A 17,337-nucleotide genomic window follows, 5' to 3' on the forward strand; every position below is an offset into this window, starting at 1 on the left:
AAAAAGAGATAATTCCTCAACTGCACTTGTAAAACTACTGACATGAATGCAATTGGGTTCAACAGTTTTAAACTTAATCGCAAACAGAAAGACGCGGTAGGAGTTTCTTTGAAATATGTGATGATGTCATATTAGTAAGAAAAAATCTAAAATGTCGCCCGATACGGCGTGACAATTTTATAAATCGGAATTTCGTATCAACGTTTTGCCGAAAAATGCAACGATGCGTCATGTTTGAATGAGTTGAGTTCAATGACCGAATGTTACAAAAATATGTTAAGAAAAGTACCTTTGTTTAAAATGCATTACTTATTGATTATTATATTGAATGATTGGTTAATTGCATTAGCGGTATCTTTTCAATATTCGCTTTTCTCGATTGTTTTAAAGGAAAAAATAAGATGATGAATCAATACAACAATTATTATTGAAAAAGCCGGTGGTTTATTTATAGAAGGTAGAATTAAGTAGTATCTTTCTTGTATCATCAAAATATAAATTGATATTACTAGAATTTCGATGGAATCCGCTTACCGAACTTATTGCTACTTAGAAAGTTATAATACAAAGGTAGTTGCTACATAAGTTGTAAAAAGGGTATCTGGTTTTTTTTCTGATTCTATTAGCAAGAAAGATGAATCGTGAAATTTGTCAGAAAATGGAGATAATGAGAATATTTTATTATGCAGCTTTACACAAAAAAATTTGGTACATGACGGATTTTAAAACAAAGTTATACATGAAAAAATAAAGACAAAATGTAGGAAAAATAGGTTTTGAGTTGTAATAATGCTAATCCTAACAGTATACGGTTATGCAATGATGTTCAAAGAATGGGGTACTATCAACTATTTAAATGGTTTTGTCTGAAGCATCAATAGAAATCACATACCTACTTCTGTCGATTCAACATATATCAATACAATCAGTCTTTATCCCTTATGGGTTAGACAGAGCCAACTGTTTCGAAAAGACGTTCAGTTGTATGACTTAATAATGAAATTGAGATTCAAATATGTGCAAATTGTGCAATAAAGGGAATTTTATTACTTCATTCTTTTCAACGCCAGTAGGCAGGAAGGCTTATTCCACCAATCCCCTTAGATGATCCCCTGCGCAGGGGATTTGTAAACTTTTTGTCCACAAATCCCCTTCGCATAGCCGCAAGGGGATTTCTAGACTAGAAGTCTACAAATCCCCTTAAAAATATTTTAATTTAGGTTTATAAATTAAATACGATTATTTTGTTTCATAATCACATTTATTTTTTATCTCTATTAAGAAGTTTAATGCAACTTCAAATTTCTTATAATAATATACTTATGCAATAATTAAAACATCACAGAAAATCATATTTTCACATTAATCTCAGATTGTTTGACAATAATAATAAACTTACAAAAGTTAAATCATCACAGATATTAGTATTTTTAAGTTTAGTTTATAGCCGAATAGTCACTATGTACAGAAATATCCACCTTAAGACTATAGCAATAAGATCTATACGCCGGTTCTGCACATTTTGTCGGCTTTTGTCTATGATTCCTGGAATTAGCTGTGGAAGAGTTTACAATTTGCATTTCTTATCAGTATGTTGTTGCGTGTTAGTGAGTCAAGTGCACTTTTATGCGATTTTTAATGTAAAATATGGCTGGTAGTTCAAGCAATGCTGGTGGTGTACTGGAGTACATTAAGAAAAATAAATCTACGGTACTTCTACATGCTGGACATCAGTACTGTGTAAAAACAAAGAACAAGAATAATTCAATTCTTTGGGAATGCACATAACGAAAGAAATCTAAATGCACTGGATCCATTATTATTCAAGTAAGTGAAAAAATCGTTATTTAAATATTACAGGCAAATAACTGAAAGCTGGTGAGATGAACACAAATACTAGATGCGCTTGTGTAGATCTGAACATCACATCACACTACGAGTATGTGTGTCTCATGATTAATTAAAACAACTTTCTACTTTTTTTGAAAATGCATTGTTGTACTGTGACCGTTGCCAGCTTTCAGTAACTTACCTGTTTTCCGTGAAATGGAAGTGTCTAGGCATTTCCGCGTTTCGGGAAAAGGGCACTGTAGAGAGAGAGAGAAACATCACAGTATTTGTAAACCTGATTTTGCCGGCAACGAAGTGGCGGTGAGGCTGGCCAACTTAAAAAATAAAATATCGGATCCGGAATCACCTGGCATTCCCACAGCATACAATTCAGCAGTGAGCTCCTTAAGTGACACCGGAATTGATTTAATAGCAGCCTTCCCTCGCTTTAAAAACATAAAATCAACGTTATATAAACATAAGAATGCAGCACTTGATGTAGATAAAATTGAATTCCAAGACCTAGAAAGTGTCCAAGTTCCACAGAGATACCAGGATTTTTTATTAGCTGACTACAGCGATGATAATTGTCGTATACTTATATTCTGCTCTGAATGGGCGCGACATTATATGAACACATTAAAAATCTTCTTTGGAGATGGGACATTCTGGATCTGTACGAAACCCTTCTATCAACTTTATACCATCCATGGGGATTTGGGCAGTACAGAGAAATATATTAATATTTTACCTTTGGTATACGTGCTTATGAGCGGCAAAAGTCAACAAGAATATGAATTAGTTTTTTGTATGATCAAGTCTCAACTCCCAGCATGGAAACCTCATATTTTCAAAAGTGATTTCGAGAACGCTGCAATGAATGCAATGAGGAATTCATTTGAAGATGTCTCAATAAGTGGCTGCTATGTCCATTACAGAGATGCGATTTGGCGAAAAGGTAAGCAACTGGGACTAACAAAAAACAAATTGACGAAAAGACAAGTGGCACTTAGTGCCGTTTTGCCTATGTTACCACCAGACAAAATTATGAACGGTTGGTTTTATATTGCCTCCCAAAGTCCTGACGACAACAAAAGTGAACAGTTTAGGCGTTATATGTTAACGCAATGGCTAAAAACCGATTTTATTAAAGTATGGTGCGCATTCCGTCAACAACACCGTACTAATAATTTGGCTGAAGCCTGGCATAGCAAAATTAAGAAAAGAATAGGAAAGAAGAATCCCAGCCTAATACGACTTCTTACTGCGCTAACGGAAGATGCATCATTTTACAATGTCCGCGCAATGCAGTTTCATGATTTTCAGGATGGAATATCAGAGCGATCACAACAGAGCATTGATCGTGATATATTTATACAGGAAGTGCAAATGGCACTTATTAACGGAGAAATAACAATTGGGCATTGTTTAGAGAAACTTCGTTGATTTGTTATTACCCTGCAGTCGCCCTCCAGCCGGGAGTCGTGCACTGCTGGACAAAGGCCTCCCCCATTGACCGCCATAAGTAAATCATAATATCTTATTAGGTAAGTACTCCTATTATGTAAGTCTAAGTGTGTAAGTAGTTTTCAACAGTTTAGTTATAATTATTCATAATTATTGTGCCAATAATCTGTGATTATGGAAGTTATTATCGGAGAAAGAAAGTTAATTTCAATTATTCTTAGTTACTTATTGTATATACATTTTGTGATGCCACTCATATCCTATTTATAGTTTTTTCAAAGTAACTAATATATATCTTCATTTTGTAATCTGTGATTAATGTGAAAATGTGATTATCTGTGATGATTTAACTTTTGTAAGTTTTAAGAAGGTATATTATTATTGTCAAACAATCTGAGATTAATGTGAAAATATGATTTTCTGTGATGTTTTAATTATTGCATAAGTATATTATTATAAGAAATTGAAGTTGCATTAAACTTCTTAATAGAGATAAAAAATAAATGTGATTATGAAACAAAATAATCGTATTTAATTTATAAACCTAAATTAAAATATTTTTAAGGGGATTTGTAGACTTCTAGTCTAGAAATCCCCTTGCGGCTATGCGAAGGGGATTTGTGGACAAAAATTTTACAAATCCCCTGCGCAGGGGATCATCTAAGGGGATTGGTGGAATAAGCCGGCAGGAATTATAATTTAGCTTTTTATTTCAAATGCGGGGTATTTTGATTGATTTATTGTTATTTTGAATGGGACAAAAATATTAAAGTAACAAAATATGTTAAGATGAAGAGGAAATCCGTTTATATCTTACCGTCCTTTGATCTAATGATGAAAATGAAATGATAAAAGTGACAAGCTTTTCGTGCATTAGTGTGCTTATAAGTAAGTTATATAATTTCACAGTTTTTCGTATGTTAATAAATTGTAAGAATTAAATAGAGTTAGGAATATCTAATAAAGATTTTTTTCTCTTACATGGTAGACACAGCCAACAGTCTTGAAAAGACTGTCATGCCACATGCAGTTGTATGGCTTAATGATGGAATTGAAATTCAAATAGTAACAGGTTGCTTATCCCAAGTTATTGGATTTTCCCTTGAATCTACGTGAAGAAACTAAAACGGAGATTAACGCAAAGGAAACCACAGCTAAATTAATTTGAATTAAAATCGTTTCAGAGGACATTGAAAACATCTCATTATGGCATAAAAATATATTAAATCAAGGTACAGCTTGTGGTTTTCTTTTAAAAAACGCCTAATTATTTAATGATGCCAAACATTACTACTGGTCATCATAATAATGAATTACTTGGCCTTTAAACGGTACATACTCACACCATTAACAACGAATCTTCCTAATGTCTTCCTGTTTACGCATTATTTACGCAGATCATCATATTTAATCGTCCCAGTAAGTTCCTACTTCCAAAATATAAATCTTTAGTTTCCTGAGGTTGGTGTATTCGGATCAAATTGTCATTTGAAACGTACTAAAATTCGAAGTTCTCAGGGTGCAAGGACGTGGCAATAACAATATATTTCCTAGGTGGATTAGTAGGTACTCGTAAGCGGTCAGGTTTCCAAAAGTTTAGAATAGATCACCTTTCTTTTGCTGATGTCAAAAAACAAATAAATTTCAAAAAATCCTACAATGGTTTGGAGACAAAGAGAAACATTGCAACTCAAATTACGATGAGTTCATAACATACACTTCACTTACACTTCGTAATCTTAATGTTTGAATTGAGATTCACAGCTATACAGATGCGTTTTATGAAATAAAATGTAAAACATAGAAGAATATGCATCAATGAAAAAAAAAAACCAACTTGCGTTGCTCAATCCAGAACAAGTTACCTACATAGTTGACCCAAGCACTTCATCATTCATGGTTTTTGCATTACAAGTGTCAAAAAACGACTAATCACAATAATGAGTTACGATTTTACGGCGAGCGTATTTCCGTCGGTTTGGCAAGCCGCTGGTCTGTGAAATTGGATAGGCGTCCTTGGAGGTTTACGAAATTGGGAGTCACCAATGATGGGTCAGATTTAGCATGACTTCCTTGAGTTGAAGGTTGACATGTGATGACAGATGCTTCTTTGAGAATGTACTCAGGTAATTTGGCGAAATAAAACTGATGTTTGGAAGAGACAGACCAAATTAACCAATTTGGTTATATTAACCTCTGGTTAAGCAACACCAAATGCTCTCATGCATTTGTTTCATTAGCAAGAGGTACCTTCTAGTCAGTCAGGCATCATTCGTGCATGATCGATTCCTCTTATCAACATTATCTATCGCCTTCGCTAGGTCTTCATATCATCCCTAACGATGTACTCTTATGTATCCAAGATTATAGGGAGATTGTTCATTACACCTTACTGATTGTTTCACGTATACAGTGAGCTAGAGTGCTACTCAGACTTTCTGATCGGGAGGGTCTCGATCGACTGTGAATGGATCAGTACAAAAGTCTGTTGTGTCCAAAAGCGTATTAAAAAGGCACAACAGTAACGAACGATCGCCGAATAATCCACAGATAGACGGAATGATCAAAGCGATGCGTTATTGCATGCATATGGAGAGTGGCCTGAAGGGATTTTGGGAACGCGTGCATCAAAGGATTGTCATTGAATTATTGTTTCGGTACGGTTTAATGTTTTGTTATATATTAGTTTCAACTTTATACAGGGCGAGTTCTGATAACATGAGACAGAATCCAATTAAATTTATGGTGAAACATTAATTTAATTTTTTAATTTATATAAATGATGTATTATAATGACGAATAACATTTGTGGATACGTGTGAATTTACGCTATGAACCACTTATGAACAATTTGAGCATTGTTTAAATTCCATGTGGATTTATTGATCTAGTTCTGTTCTAGATACATATTATGTGAAAATATACCCATTAGTTTTTACCCATTAGTAGAAATTGCAAAGATTTTTACGTAAATACCGTATGCGACACAGCCAACAGTCGTCTTATTTAGCTCGGCACGCGAATGTTACGTAAAACTGCGCCAAAATTTGAATAACATTAGCCTCCTTGGCAGTTAGTCTGGCACTAAGTGGATTGCGACCTGGTTCACCTAGGTAGGTCAGCCTAGACGTAGATTGATTCGTGGTTTTATCGAATTGGAGACATATCAATCGATAATTCGCATCCCTATAAGGCATTACAGTTTCTAATTTTAACCGTCACTTGGCATCGGAACAGGTTTTCCTATGTGGGCTTTCATCATTCTTTTAAGCACGACAAATATTCGGGTTCTATTTTTCTTAAATACCTTTAAGAAGGTAAGTTAGGAAAGGTCTAGTGCACTTTCCTAAGATTCCTCCTTATTTTTTTGTTATACTTAGAAAAATTAAGCCTGAAAATAACCTTGCTATTAAATACAGAAATAACTAAAGAAAGTAACAGCTAATCATTCAGAAAAATTAAAATGAAAATAGTAACGACCACTCAGAATTGGAACTAATTGACAATCACCTGAAGAAGACTTAAATTGATTAGGCCAGAATGATGCAGAAGTAAAGGGAAGACAAAAATTATGAAAGAAATGAGATGGAAAGAAATAAATCTTTCGTAAAACGAACAGAGAATTACAGCTTTTTGAATCTCAGTTTCATTATTAAGCCAAATAACTGAAAGCGGCCTTTCAATCTTTTAAAAACTTTTTGGTCTGACGTCTACCGCGTACGAGTAAGTGATAAATACGTGATAATATATGTTAAAGTTATGCAAAATTGTATGACCTATTTTCCTATTTGAATAAATATTGCAAATATAATAAAACATATCATCGTTAATAAAACCGCAGGGGATCTATAGATTATCTAGTCTCCATAAATTGATCACTCGTAAGATCCTGGTTGAGCGATACCAATCAATTCCACTATTGCGTTAGATCGATTATCTTCAGGAGTGAACCTCACATATCTTATTTTTGCTCGGGTAAAAGGGAAATCTATTTCTATTCGTAATACAAGAAAGCTCTAGGAAAAATAATTTCTGAACAGTTATTGTGGGGAAATCTTTAAGTATTTTTACATACATATGTACATACGTATAATCAAGTTATTATCCCTTACGAGGAAGACAGAGCCAACAGTTTCGAAAAGACTGAACATTCCTTGCTTCCAACTTGCACATCCAACCAGGGCTCGGTTTAATAATTTAATTATGCTCAATTTATTACTAACAAGAATGTAGTTTATTGAATACTGAAAATGGCTTTTGATTTGGTAAATGATCAAATTTATCAGCGCAATTTACGCTTGGTTTGGCATAACTAGGAATTACATTTCTATTCACGAAACGGTTTATTTAGCAACAATGGAAATATAACTATTAACTTATATGGATGACAAAAAATAATACGGAATAGGAGTATGAAATACTTATGATGAATGAGAAAATCACTCCTTTTTCCTTGAGGGGTAGACAGAGACTACATCTTTCTACTTGCCGCGATCTCTACATACTCCTTTCGCTTCATCCACATTAATTTTTTTTTAGTTTGATGAAAATTATAGTTATGTACACCAAAAACATGTATCTCACATAAATCCGATCGTAAAATACTAATAAAGATCATTGCAACATATTAAGGGAATCAAGACAGCTCACTGTTTAATATAAATCACGGCTACAATCATTAGTGTAGACTCTTGAAGCCGAGTTTCCACACTCTTCCTCTCAGTTTTCTTTGGAAAGTGTTCACATGGTGTAAGTCGCTAAGCGCTTAGTAGCCTACATATGGATCGACATCTTGAGCACTTTCAAGTGAATTAAAGAGATTTGTTCTTTGGTTAGGTCCTCTTCGAGTCGTTCTTGTTTTAAGGGTCCATCTATAGTCTAGTGGTCTAAATCTAGGAAGCTATATTTGGTATTGTGACTAATATAGAATATCTATAAATAGTAATGACAGCAATTAATTATTGAATAATTTATTGTTATTTTTGAAGTATTTTTTGCCTGCCAGCACTAACCTTTAATACCACTGGTTCATTTGGAAAATGTCAAACAGAATATGGCCATTAGAAAATATTGATCAACATTTTTTTTGTTTATTTATTTTTTATATATGAAATTTTTTGCCAGTTTTTTAAGGCTCTATTCATGTAAGATTTTTTTCCGGTTTTATAGTTTTATCTTCATAGTAACCTTACCTACAGTTTCGCTTTTTCTGTCTGATCGTCTGCAGTTGTCTCAGAGGCTCTTATCCTAGAAAGTAATTCCCTTAATTCACTAAGTCTACTACAGCTACTAAGTTCTTGTAAAGAAACTATAAGGAAAGTGTTGACAGGAAAGACGATGGAACTTTCTTTTTATCTTATCTTAATGACAGATAATTATTGTTTTTCAATTTTGTACTTTTTTAACTTTTTCGTAATATTGTAGTAAAAAGTTACTCTTCAAGATCTATTATATTAGTCAGTTTTGATTTTATTCGTCACAGATAAAAACATTATTTTTCTAAAAAATACCCTTTAGCATGGATGTGTATTTTTACATCACAAAATTGTTTTGATTTTATTCGTCACAGATAAAAACATTATTTTTCTAAAAAATACCCTTTAGCATGGATGTGTATTTTTACATCACAAAATTATAAAAAAAAATAAAGGTAGTAATAATCTAGACCTGTCTTAGCACTGAATCCGTCGCACTATCAACAAGTTAATCATAAGTTAATTAAATACAAACTGCGCACATTCATATCTCGGATGACTTACTGCCAACACCATATTTGGAAAAGCTATATCCAACTTTTTCTATCATCACCGTTAGCGATACGATTATAAACCTTCAATCGATTGGAATTAACAAACATTTTGAATGCAGAATCGATTCAGATGTATCGGTGTAGTTTCCTGCCAGTATGCGGACTTTCCACTGATCTCTTTCCATAGATAGATATGTTTTTTTTTAAATTAGAACAGCCTTATTACAAACGCATAGAGTTGTTTTTGGTTGTATCTGATGCCGTCTTGTGACCTTCACTTATATACTGGCCAGTATACTGGATTGCGATGTTTGATAGGTTTAATTTATTGCTTTACCCTCATGTGAAGTCTAGGATATTCAGGTTTTTATGTTACTGTACTGGTTTAATATCGGCAACTGTGGCACACTTTGAAATCTTATATGTAAAATTCTAGTGCCACAATGTTCGTTCCCGTACTCCTCCGAAACGGCTTGACCAATTCTCATGAAATTTTGTGAACATATTGAGTGGTCTGAGAATCGGCCAACATCTATTTTTCATACCCCTTAGTGATAAGGGTTGTCCACCTTTAACTTTAAAATATTTATATGGCAAAACAACTTCTGCCGGGAGCTAGTAAGATTATACAACTTACGTACCGAAATGGTATACACTTTTATTGGTTAATCTTCAGTCTTTAATTTTGTTTGTCATTCAAATTTATTTATTTATTAAAACTTTATTGCACAAAATACAAATGTACAGCAAATACCATATTAAATATATAACTAAATTTATTTCAGGTTTTTCCTATAAGAACCTCTTGTAGATCCTATAGTGTTTTTGATAAGAACACTTCATGGTAAAGAAAATTACCTAAATTAAATAAAAATAAAATATTCTAGGATAGAAAAAGATTTATGTTTGTAAATTCAATCAAAGATGCCTACTGTTCTGTGACATTGAACTATATCAAGAAATGCTTTTCAAAGGTCACGCCGGTTACAAAAGTTCGTGACATCGACAATTTGTTTTAGGAAACTGTCTTAACGGTATCACAAATTAAAATCATTACAAAACTTTAACGTGTTTGTTTTGTTTTTTAATTAAAGAAAAAGAAAAACCTAAATCATAAGAATTAGTGTAATCGTTTTTGTAATACTTAAATAATCAAATGTAAATCCTATATTTCTGTAAAATTACAAGTTTATTTCTCTGATCTCTGTCCTGGATTGGGTAAGTCAGAGGAAGGATTTGAACCTTTGCCTCTTTGTGCGTCAAACTTACTCGTATTTAATCGGGTCCATAATACTTAGGCCACTGACGCTCGACAGGTTACAATTCTGTATCTTGGCTATTTTCTTGCTACAATTGGTGAAATATGGACACGTTCGGCCGATATTTCATCAGAACAGCTACTTCCCACCAACTTGACCGATTAGATATGATCAAGTTTGCCATAAAAGAACCGTCCGTTATTATTCGTCTGATTGTCTGTGAAAACCAATACTTTTTTTGTTGCACGAGTTTGTATATTTGATTTGCGTAGCGTTACTATAAAATAAAAGTAAAGTATACATTTCGATGTTGAGGTTGAATTAAGTTGGTTGGCAGCGGCAGGGGGATGCGGCGAGTAATCAGGGCAATGCAGGTGACCTAGTTTTCTAAAGCTTACAAGCATGTATGTCAGTAGAAAACCACATATATTTAAATTGGGTTGGCGGCCGGCACTCACTCTGCGTGACATTTGGAATCTGGATTTTTTATATCGAAATTCATCTTCAACAAGAACAGGGCTAACAACGGTCAAGAGTTGTGCAAAGGACTAATAGTTTGTCAAGATTAATACTGTTTTTACAATGTCGTTAGGGAGAATGTTCAGATTTTTAATTGCCTTAGAGAGTAGGTAAAGCTTTACCTTCCCCCGATTATACTTCATTAGCTTTGTATACTTTTGTACTTCGATTTATGTTTTTCTACTTTTATATTTTACCATTTAAATTTCCCTAATGAAACTTAATTTCACGGGAACGGCGGGGATCCTCGCATTCAGTTCAAACAGATTCGCAGAATAAAGTTTTTCCTTGGAATTGCCAACTACAGTTAGATTTTTTTATGGTAATATTGACGAGTTCCTAGTAAAATTGTGCTTTACAATGTCCAAATTCATGGAAAAATTTCATGCTGGAGAATTAAACAGTCATGGTTCTTTTACCAAAAATGTATAATGTTTTTAGTTACCATACATGAAATTATCAGCAATTTGGAAATACTTAACTGTAAGCTGAGGAATGTGTTAACATCAAAATCTTTTTCACCATTTTACAGAACGCAATTCCTAGTGACTTTTGTCTTTTTTGGGATTTAGGTCAGCCAGAATCTAGGGCCAATATTCTGAAATGAATAATTTCATTTGACCTCAGTGTGGGATGAAAGACAATTTTCACTATTGCATATTTCAAATTCCATTTCTATATTTTATAGAACATGGTATCATGTGAGGTATCTAAATAAAATTAATAAAATTTTAAATAAATTACAAATAAACAACGTAATTAAAAATTTTGACAATAATTACTATTACTGTTGCTTAAAAAAATCGATTTACCAGCACAGATGACTTCAGCCAGATTTCTCTGCACTGTTGCGTCACAGTTCCGCCCCTCAGCATCGTGATCTCTCCTTATAAATGATGAAGAACTTCCCAGTCCGGGGGAAGACGCTATTGCCTATCCTTTGAAACCCAAAGAAGTCTATTTTCTCTTTAAAGGATATTTCAAAGACTCACCACCACAGATGACATCAGCCAAATTGGTCTGCACGCACTGGTGCGTCACAGCGCCGTCTCTGACCGTCGTGATCTCCCCGTAGAGCTGATGAAGAGCCTCCTGGTCCGACATGAGGATGGTGCGGGGGGAGGGGCACTCCTCGTCGACGCTGTTGCCATGCCGGCGGGAGGAAGACCGGGATCGAGAGCGGCGGCGTCTGGAATAAATGAAAAAAAAAAAACATGAATCTTTTAATTATTATTGCATCATTATAATTTAAGTTTGTGTTACAAGCATGAATAATGCTTATTAAGTAAATAAAAGGGAAGAAAATAATTTCTTGAATTTTCATGTGAAAATTAATAAGTTAAATTTACATAATAATAAATTATTATTGCGAAAGCTTTTAAGATTATTTGGAGATGTGTTTGTTACTCTTTAACCCAAAATGTACTGCGCGGAAGTTAATGAAGTTTGGTACAAGGGTAGAATATTATCTGGATTAACATAATAAGTCCATTTAACTCCATGGACAATAGTTAACTCTTAAATATATGAAGAAGATACAGTTTATACCCATGTAAAATTGAGTGTCTTCAATATGACACATATTGTTTAGGATCTCTATTCTCTCGTCAATCAGAACAAGCCTTAGTAAGTAAACTCAGATGTTATCAAATCATTAATGAATACAAGCAATTCGCTAAGTTTCTCACGCTCATCCATTAATAAGTTCATTATGACTTCAGCAACAGAGATTTCATAAAATGTTTAAATTGATTCGACCTTATGCATTTTGAAATCACACCTACAGTCAGCGAAAGGAAGAAAAATAAGTTTTTGAGATATGTACCAGAAGGACAAACCAAGTATGTCAAGAATACTTACAGTCATAACGCCTACAACATTTTAATTTATTGCACTAGACTATAAAGATCGTGAATTTCAAGTGATACGATTTGTTTGGCAAGTTTGAAATAAGCAAAAATATTATTTCATTCCTAAGTTGGGTGCGCAATGGGACGAAAGCAGTTTGCATTTCGTTTCTTGTCCTATTTACATTAAACCCACCCAAGTTATTTTGTTAAAGTCACCTTACTAATTCGAATATGTTGCTACCAAATGAGAAAAACACATTTTATATTCTAACACGACTTTTATATTATTTAGTTATTAAAGGAACTGAAACTTTGTTCTGCCTAGAGTATTTCGCAAAATACTCTAGGCAGAACAATGTACAATGAGCAGTTTGTCTTAATAAAGACAGAACAGCAGACGACCTTACTTTTAACTCCATTTTTGATACAAAACCAAATGTGTCAAACAAAATACGGAAACATAAGATATGCTTAGACAAATTATTCCGAAGTCCTTTACGGCGCGGCACCATTTAGGATCAAGTCATGCAATGTCAAGTTTATAGTTATATTTGGTACGAAAATGGCCTGAACTCATCGAAAACGCAGTGTGCGTCCGTTGTTCGTTCGCAATGATACCTTTTGAGCAACATCTCAAAAGGCGCGATGAATCATCTCAAAACTCCAATTTTGTACAGCGATGTGTGAACTCTCATGTATGTTGATTCGATTACGTCGTTTCGACTCGTGTGTCCAATGAGGGATATTTTATGCGCTGCTTGCTATACAGGGTGACTTTGAATTCACTAGCATCATTATCATTTAAGTTTGTGTTACAAGTTATTTAAGCTTATTAAGTAAATAAAAGGGAAGAAAATGAATTCTTGAATTTTCATGTGAAAATTAATAAGTTAAATTTACATAATAATAAATTTAAATAAGTCATAATTATGAGTAAAGTCTAAAACAAATAGAATACTAGATACATTCATAAAATCATCCCTCTTTCCCAGAGGGTAGGCAGATGCTTCATCTTTCCTCTTACCATGATCCCTACATACTTATTACACAATCAAAACTCTTTTTTGTGCACACTTGTCGTATTCGGGTACTCATGACTTGACCTAACCTTTCATCAGGATGCCCCTTACTGTCATCTAGGCCTTATCACTCCACGGTTCCTATTCACACTCTTCTTATTAAATCAAAAACATACATACATATAATCACGTCTATATCCCTTGCGGAGTAGACAGAGCCAAAAGCCTTGAAAATATTGATAGACGTTCAGCTATTTGGCTTAAAGAATGAATTGAGATTCAAATAGTGACAGGTTGCTAAAAAGGATGCTTATTAATTTAAAGACACCATGTTTATCTGACAACTTGCTTTAACAGCGTGACTTGCCCGTGCACTACGGTCTATTTAGTGGAAACCAAATACAGATTTCAATGATATGCGTTGCGTCAACTTGGCAGTCAATTACATTTTTATCGAACATTGTGACTATTTTATCTTAATATTTTAGTTAATAAACTAACAATAAATTCTGTTTTATTTGGTTTGATCGTTAAAATTAAGATTAAGTTACATACCTACCTAGTGAATAAAGACTTGTCCTTTTAATTTAATGTCGCTTATTATATTTTAAGTTACCTGGTCAACCAATTAAATCAAATCAAGAAAAAATATTCAGTATTGTGGCACATTTATAACATCACTTTGAATTCTCACGTTTCTTGGGTTCTTGGTTGATGTACAATAAATCACTTAAAATAAAGTTAATGCCGGTTCCAAAGCGTCAGTGCAGAGGTAACAAACTGCACTTGAGCAGTTTCTTAAAAACCGGCAACTTCACTGTCATTTCAATAAAGTTTAAATCTGTAGTAGAAGTACTTACTCAGGTGTGACTATAAAGAACCCACGCGATGTCTGGTAAATCTTCCTCTCCTGCATCAGCTGTGCCAAGGTGTCATACACCATCTCTTGTGATGGAGTCTGCATTGAGGGGAATTTCGACGATAGCGATGTTCGTATGCTCTCCAAAGTTGCTGATTGCCCCTGAAAATAATAAACTTGATTAATTTGATAAGTTCAGTTTGAAGACGGCTTCAGCGATTCAATGGTAATGTCTGATAAGTGATACTTTAAACGTAACACCGTATTGTATTTACCATAGATAATAATCTGAACGGGGAATTTTTAATTCACTATTTGTGTGTATTTAATTTACGTTAGACGCCTCTTTCGGCTTATAGAGTAATTATATTCCAAATATTTTATCCCGGAAACGGGGCTTCATTTTCTTTGACTTTAACGTTTTTACATGGTCACTTGTTCTAGATTAAAGGCTGTATTGGCACGCGTGTACGATTGAAGAACATATAGCTATGAGACTAATGCAGATCTTAATTGTATAAACTCATCAAAATAATCTGACATTGAAGAAGTAGATCAAGAAGATTTGATAAAATCTAAACCATATCATGTCAATATATTCAACAGACCTACTGACCAACATGACCATAATTTACCAGAACTACAATGCCAATTGTGTACAAGTACATGATTCTTATCGCGGAACAATACCAAAATATTGAATGCCAAGCTAACTGGAGGTCAGAAATGAAGACATCATTGTCGAGATCCAGATCTCATTGATTGATGATGATGACCGCCAGTGTGGGTCACAGTCTTTCATAATTCATGTTACTGTATTGGTTTTTACAACTGATATTAGTCTGTAAGGTATGCAAAGAATACAACTATAATATATAACTGCAATAAAGATATTACAAAAAAACAAACAACTTTGATGCCTGAAAATAAATAAATGAAATGATATAACCCAAATTGGAATTATTTCTGATTCAGGACACAGTCTCTAGAAGTCAATCGGAAAATCAATTTGTGATTTAGAATTGCATCAGATTTAATTCTTGCGGAGCAGCAAAAGCAGCAATGCTAAAATTTGGCATTAACACTAAAAGGGATTTTCCGAAATTCGAACAAAGAAAATAAAACTTAAAAGAATAAAGCCCCGGCCAGAAGCTACTTCGTTTAATTCGTTTCAATGAGATAAATCAAAACGCCAATATAATAGCAATATTTAATACAACATGAGATAAAATCCACAACCAAACGGACAGTTCAGTCGTAACACCCAATCAAAATCACATAATGCCGATATAAACCGATAATTATGAACGAAAAGCTGGTTCCCAATCCACCAATAGATATTTAAATAGGCTCAGATAGGTATCAGTGAGATAGTATTTAGAACGGCCTTCAGAATTTACAATCTGGCAGGTATTAATGGCTGGAGGTTGTGAAACCAGCGTCTTATGTTGAGCTTTCATACCTATTGCACTTGTATAGGACCTGCCTGGTTTGATAAAGTATCGTGATAGAAATAAATTGATGTTGCTAACAGTAAAATCGCAGTGGTATTGTTTTATTTATGACAATTTCCATCAATAGGTCCACATTTTATAGTTCCATAGTCATGAGTCAGTTTGACTGGTTCATCTCACTTAAGTACATATAAACATTTGTCCATTCGAAATCCCGATTGCGATATGTCTTATAACATGCCCATATTGTTCAAGTTACTCATATGCCATGTAAACGAGTAAGGGCGTTGGTCTACTTCATTTACTAGTCAGTCTCTAATTGATAAGGTTCGTATACTAAGGAGTCTAGATAAGCTAGTTTCTAGGGAGTCCATATATGTAACACTTAACTTGATCCATAAAGTAGGCCATATTTTGTATCCGACTGCAGGCAAAGAATTACTAGAAATGTTTATCGGTGTATTTGGTATTCATAATGGGCGGTGTGACTTGTTTTTTCCTTAGTTGGTGTTTCCTCCATACTAATCTTTTTGCTTCATATTCTTAACTTAAAACTTAAAATCACGCCTTTTTTCCCGGAGCCGTAGACAGAGTCTACTTTTCACTTGCAATAATCCTTGCGAACTTCTTTCGCATTCATAACTCTCCTCATACAAAAGCTCGTCAGTTTAGGGTTATCTTGACCTGACATTTTACTAAGACGTCCCTCGTATGAACAAGGTACATTCATCTAGGCCTTCCCTTTCTTACCTTCAACAACTCCATGTATATTTGCTGAGAAAAAAACTAAATGACTTGGGATTCTTCTTTTAAGCGATGGATTACCAACTTGGTTGGCTCGGTCTTTTCCACAAGGGATATAGACGTGACTATATATATGTATATACGTATATTTGCTTCTATCGTTTCCTGTTGACAACATTAGCCAAGACGTTGCAATGAGTCGTAACGTAATTGTGTTCAGACCTTAATTCATGTGCCAAGAGGCTTGGCTACCTACTTAGTTAATTCACACGGGTACTATGCAAATCTTTCAGGTCCGAATGCCAGCCTACTCGTTTCTCTCGGCCTGTCACTTTGGGAGCAAACTTGCTCAACGCTTGACAAATTACCAGGCTCCAAATGAATTTAATTACAATTGCGGAATGCTGTAATCGAGAAACAATCGATGGATTGTTAATGGAGAACGATTAATAGTCGATCATTGTTGATATTACAAACTTGTTCCAGACCAACTGTTTCAGTGCCAATTTGTTGAAAGATAAATCGACACTATCATAAATACTTATGTGTAAAGGATAAATATTATATTTCTGCATTATTAATAAATA

General features: G+C 34.0%; 1 protein-coding gene across 2 annotated transcripts in view; it reads right to left on the reverse strand.

Moving 5' to 3' along the window:
• The window catches only part of LOC106143558 (serine/threonine-protein kinase DDB_G0283821), a 153,269-nt gene that overhangs the window by 10,278 nt on the left and 125,654 nt on the right, over positions 1-17,337 (reverse strand). For both annotated transcript variants that reach the window (XM_013345682.2, XM_060945167.1), the window contains exons 5-6: positions 14,554-14,714; positions 11,817-12,013 (exon numbers count right to left, since the gene is read on the reverse strand). In XM_013345682.2, the coding sequence (XP_013201136.2) occupies positions 11,817-12,013; positions 14,554-14,714 (358 nt within the window). The remainder of the gene's footprint in view (positions 1-11,816; positions 12,014-14,553; positions 14,715-17,337) is intronic.

The sequence above is a fragment of the Amyelois transitella genome, chromosome 7, assembly GCF_032362555.1.
Source record: "Amyelois transitella isolate CPQ chromosome 7, ilAmyTran1.1, whole genome shotgun sequence".
NCBI lineage: Eukaryota > Metazoa > Arthropoda > Insecta > Lepidoptera > Pyralidae > Amyelois > Amyelois transitella.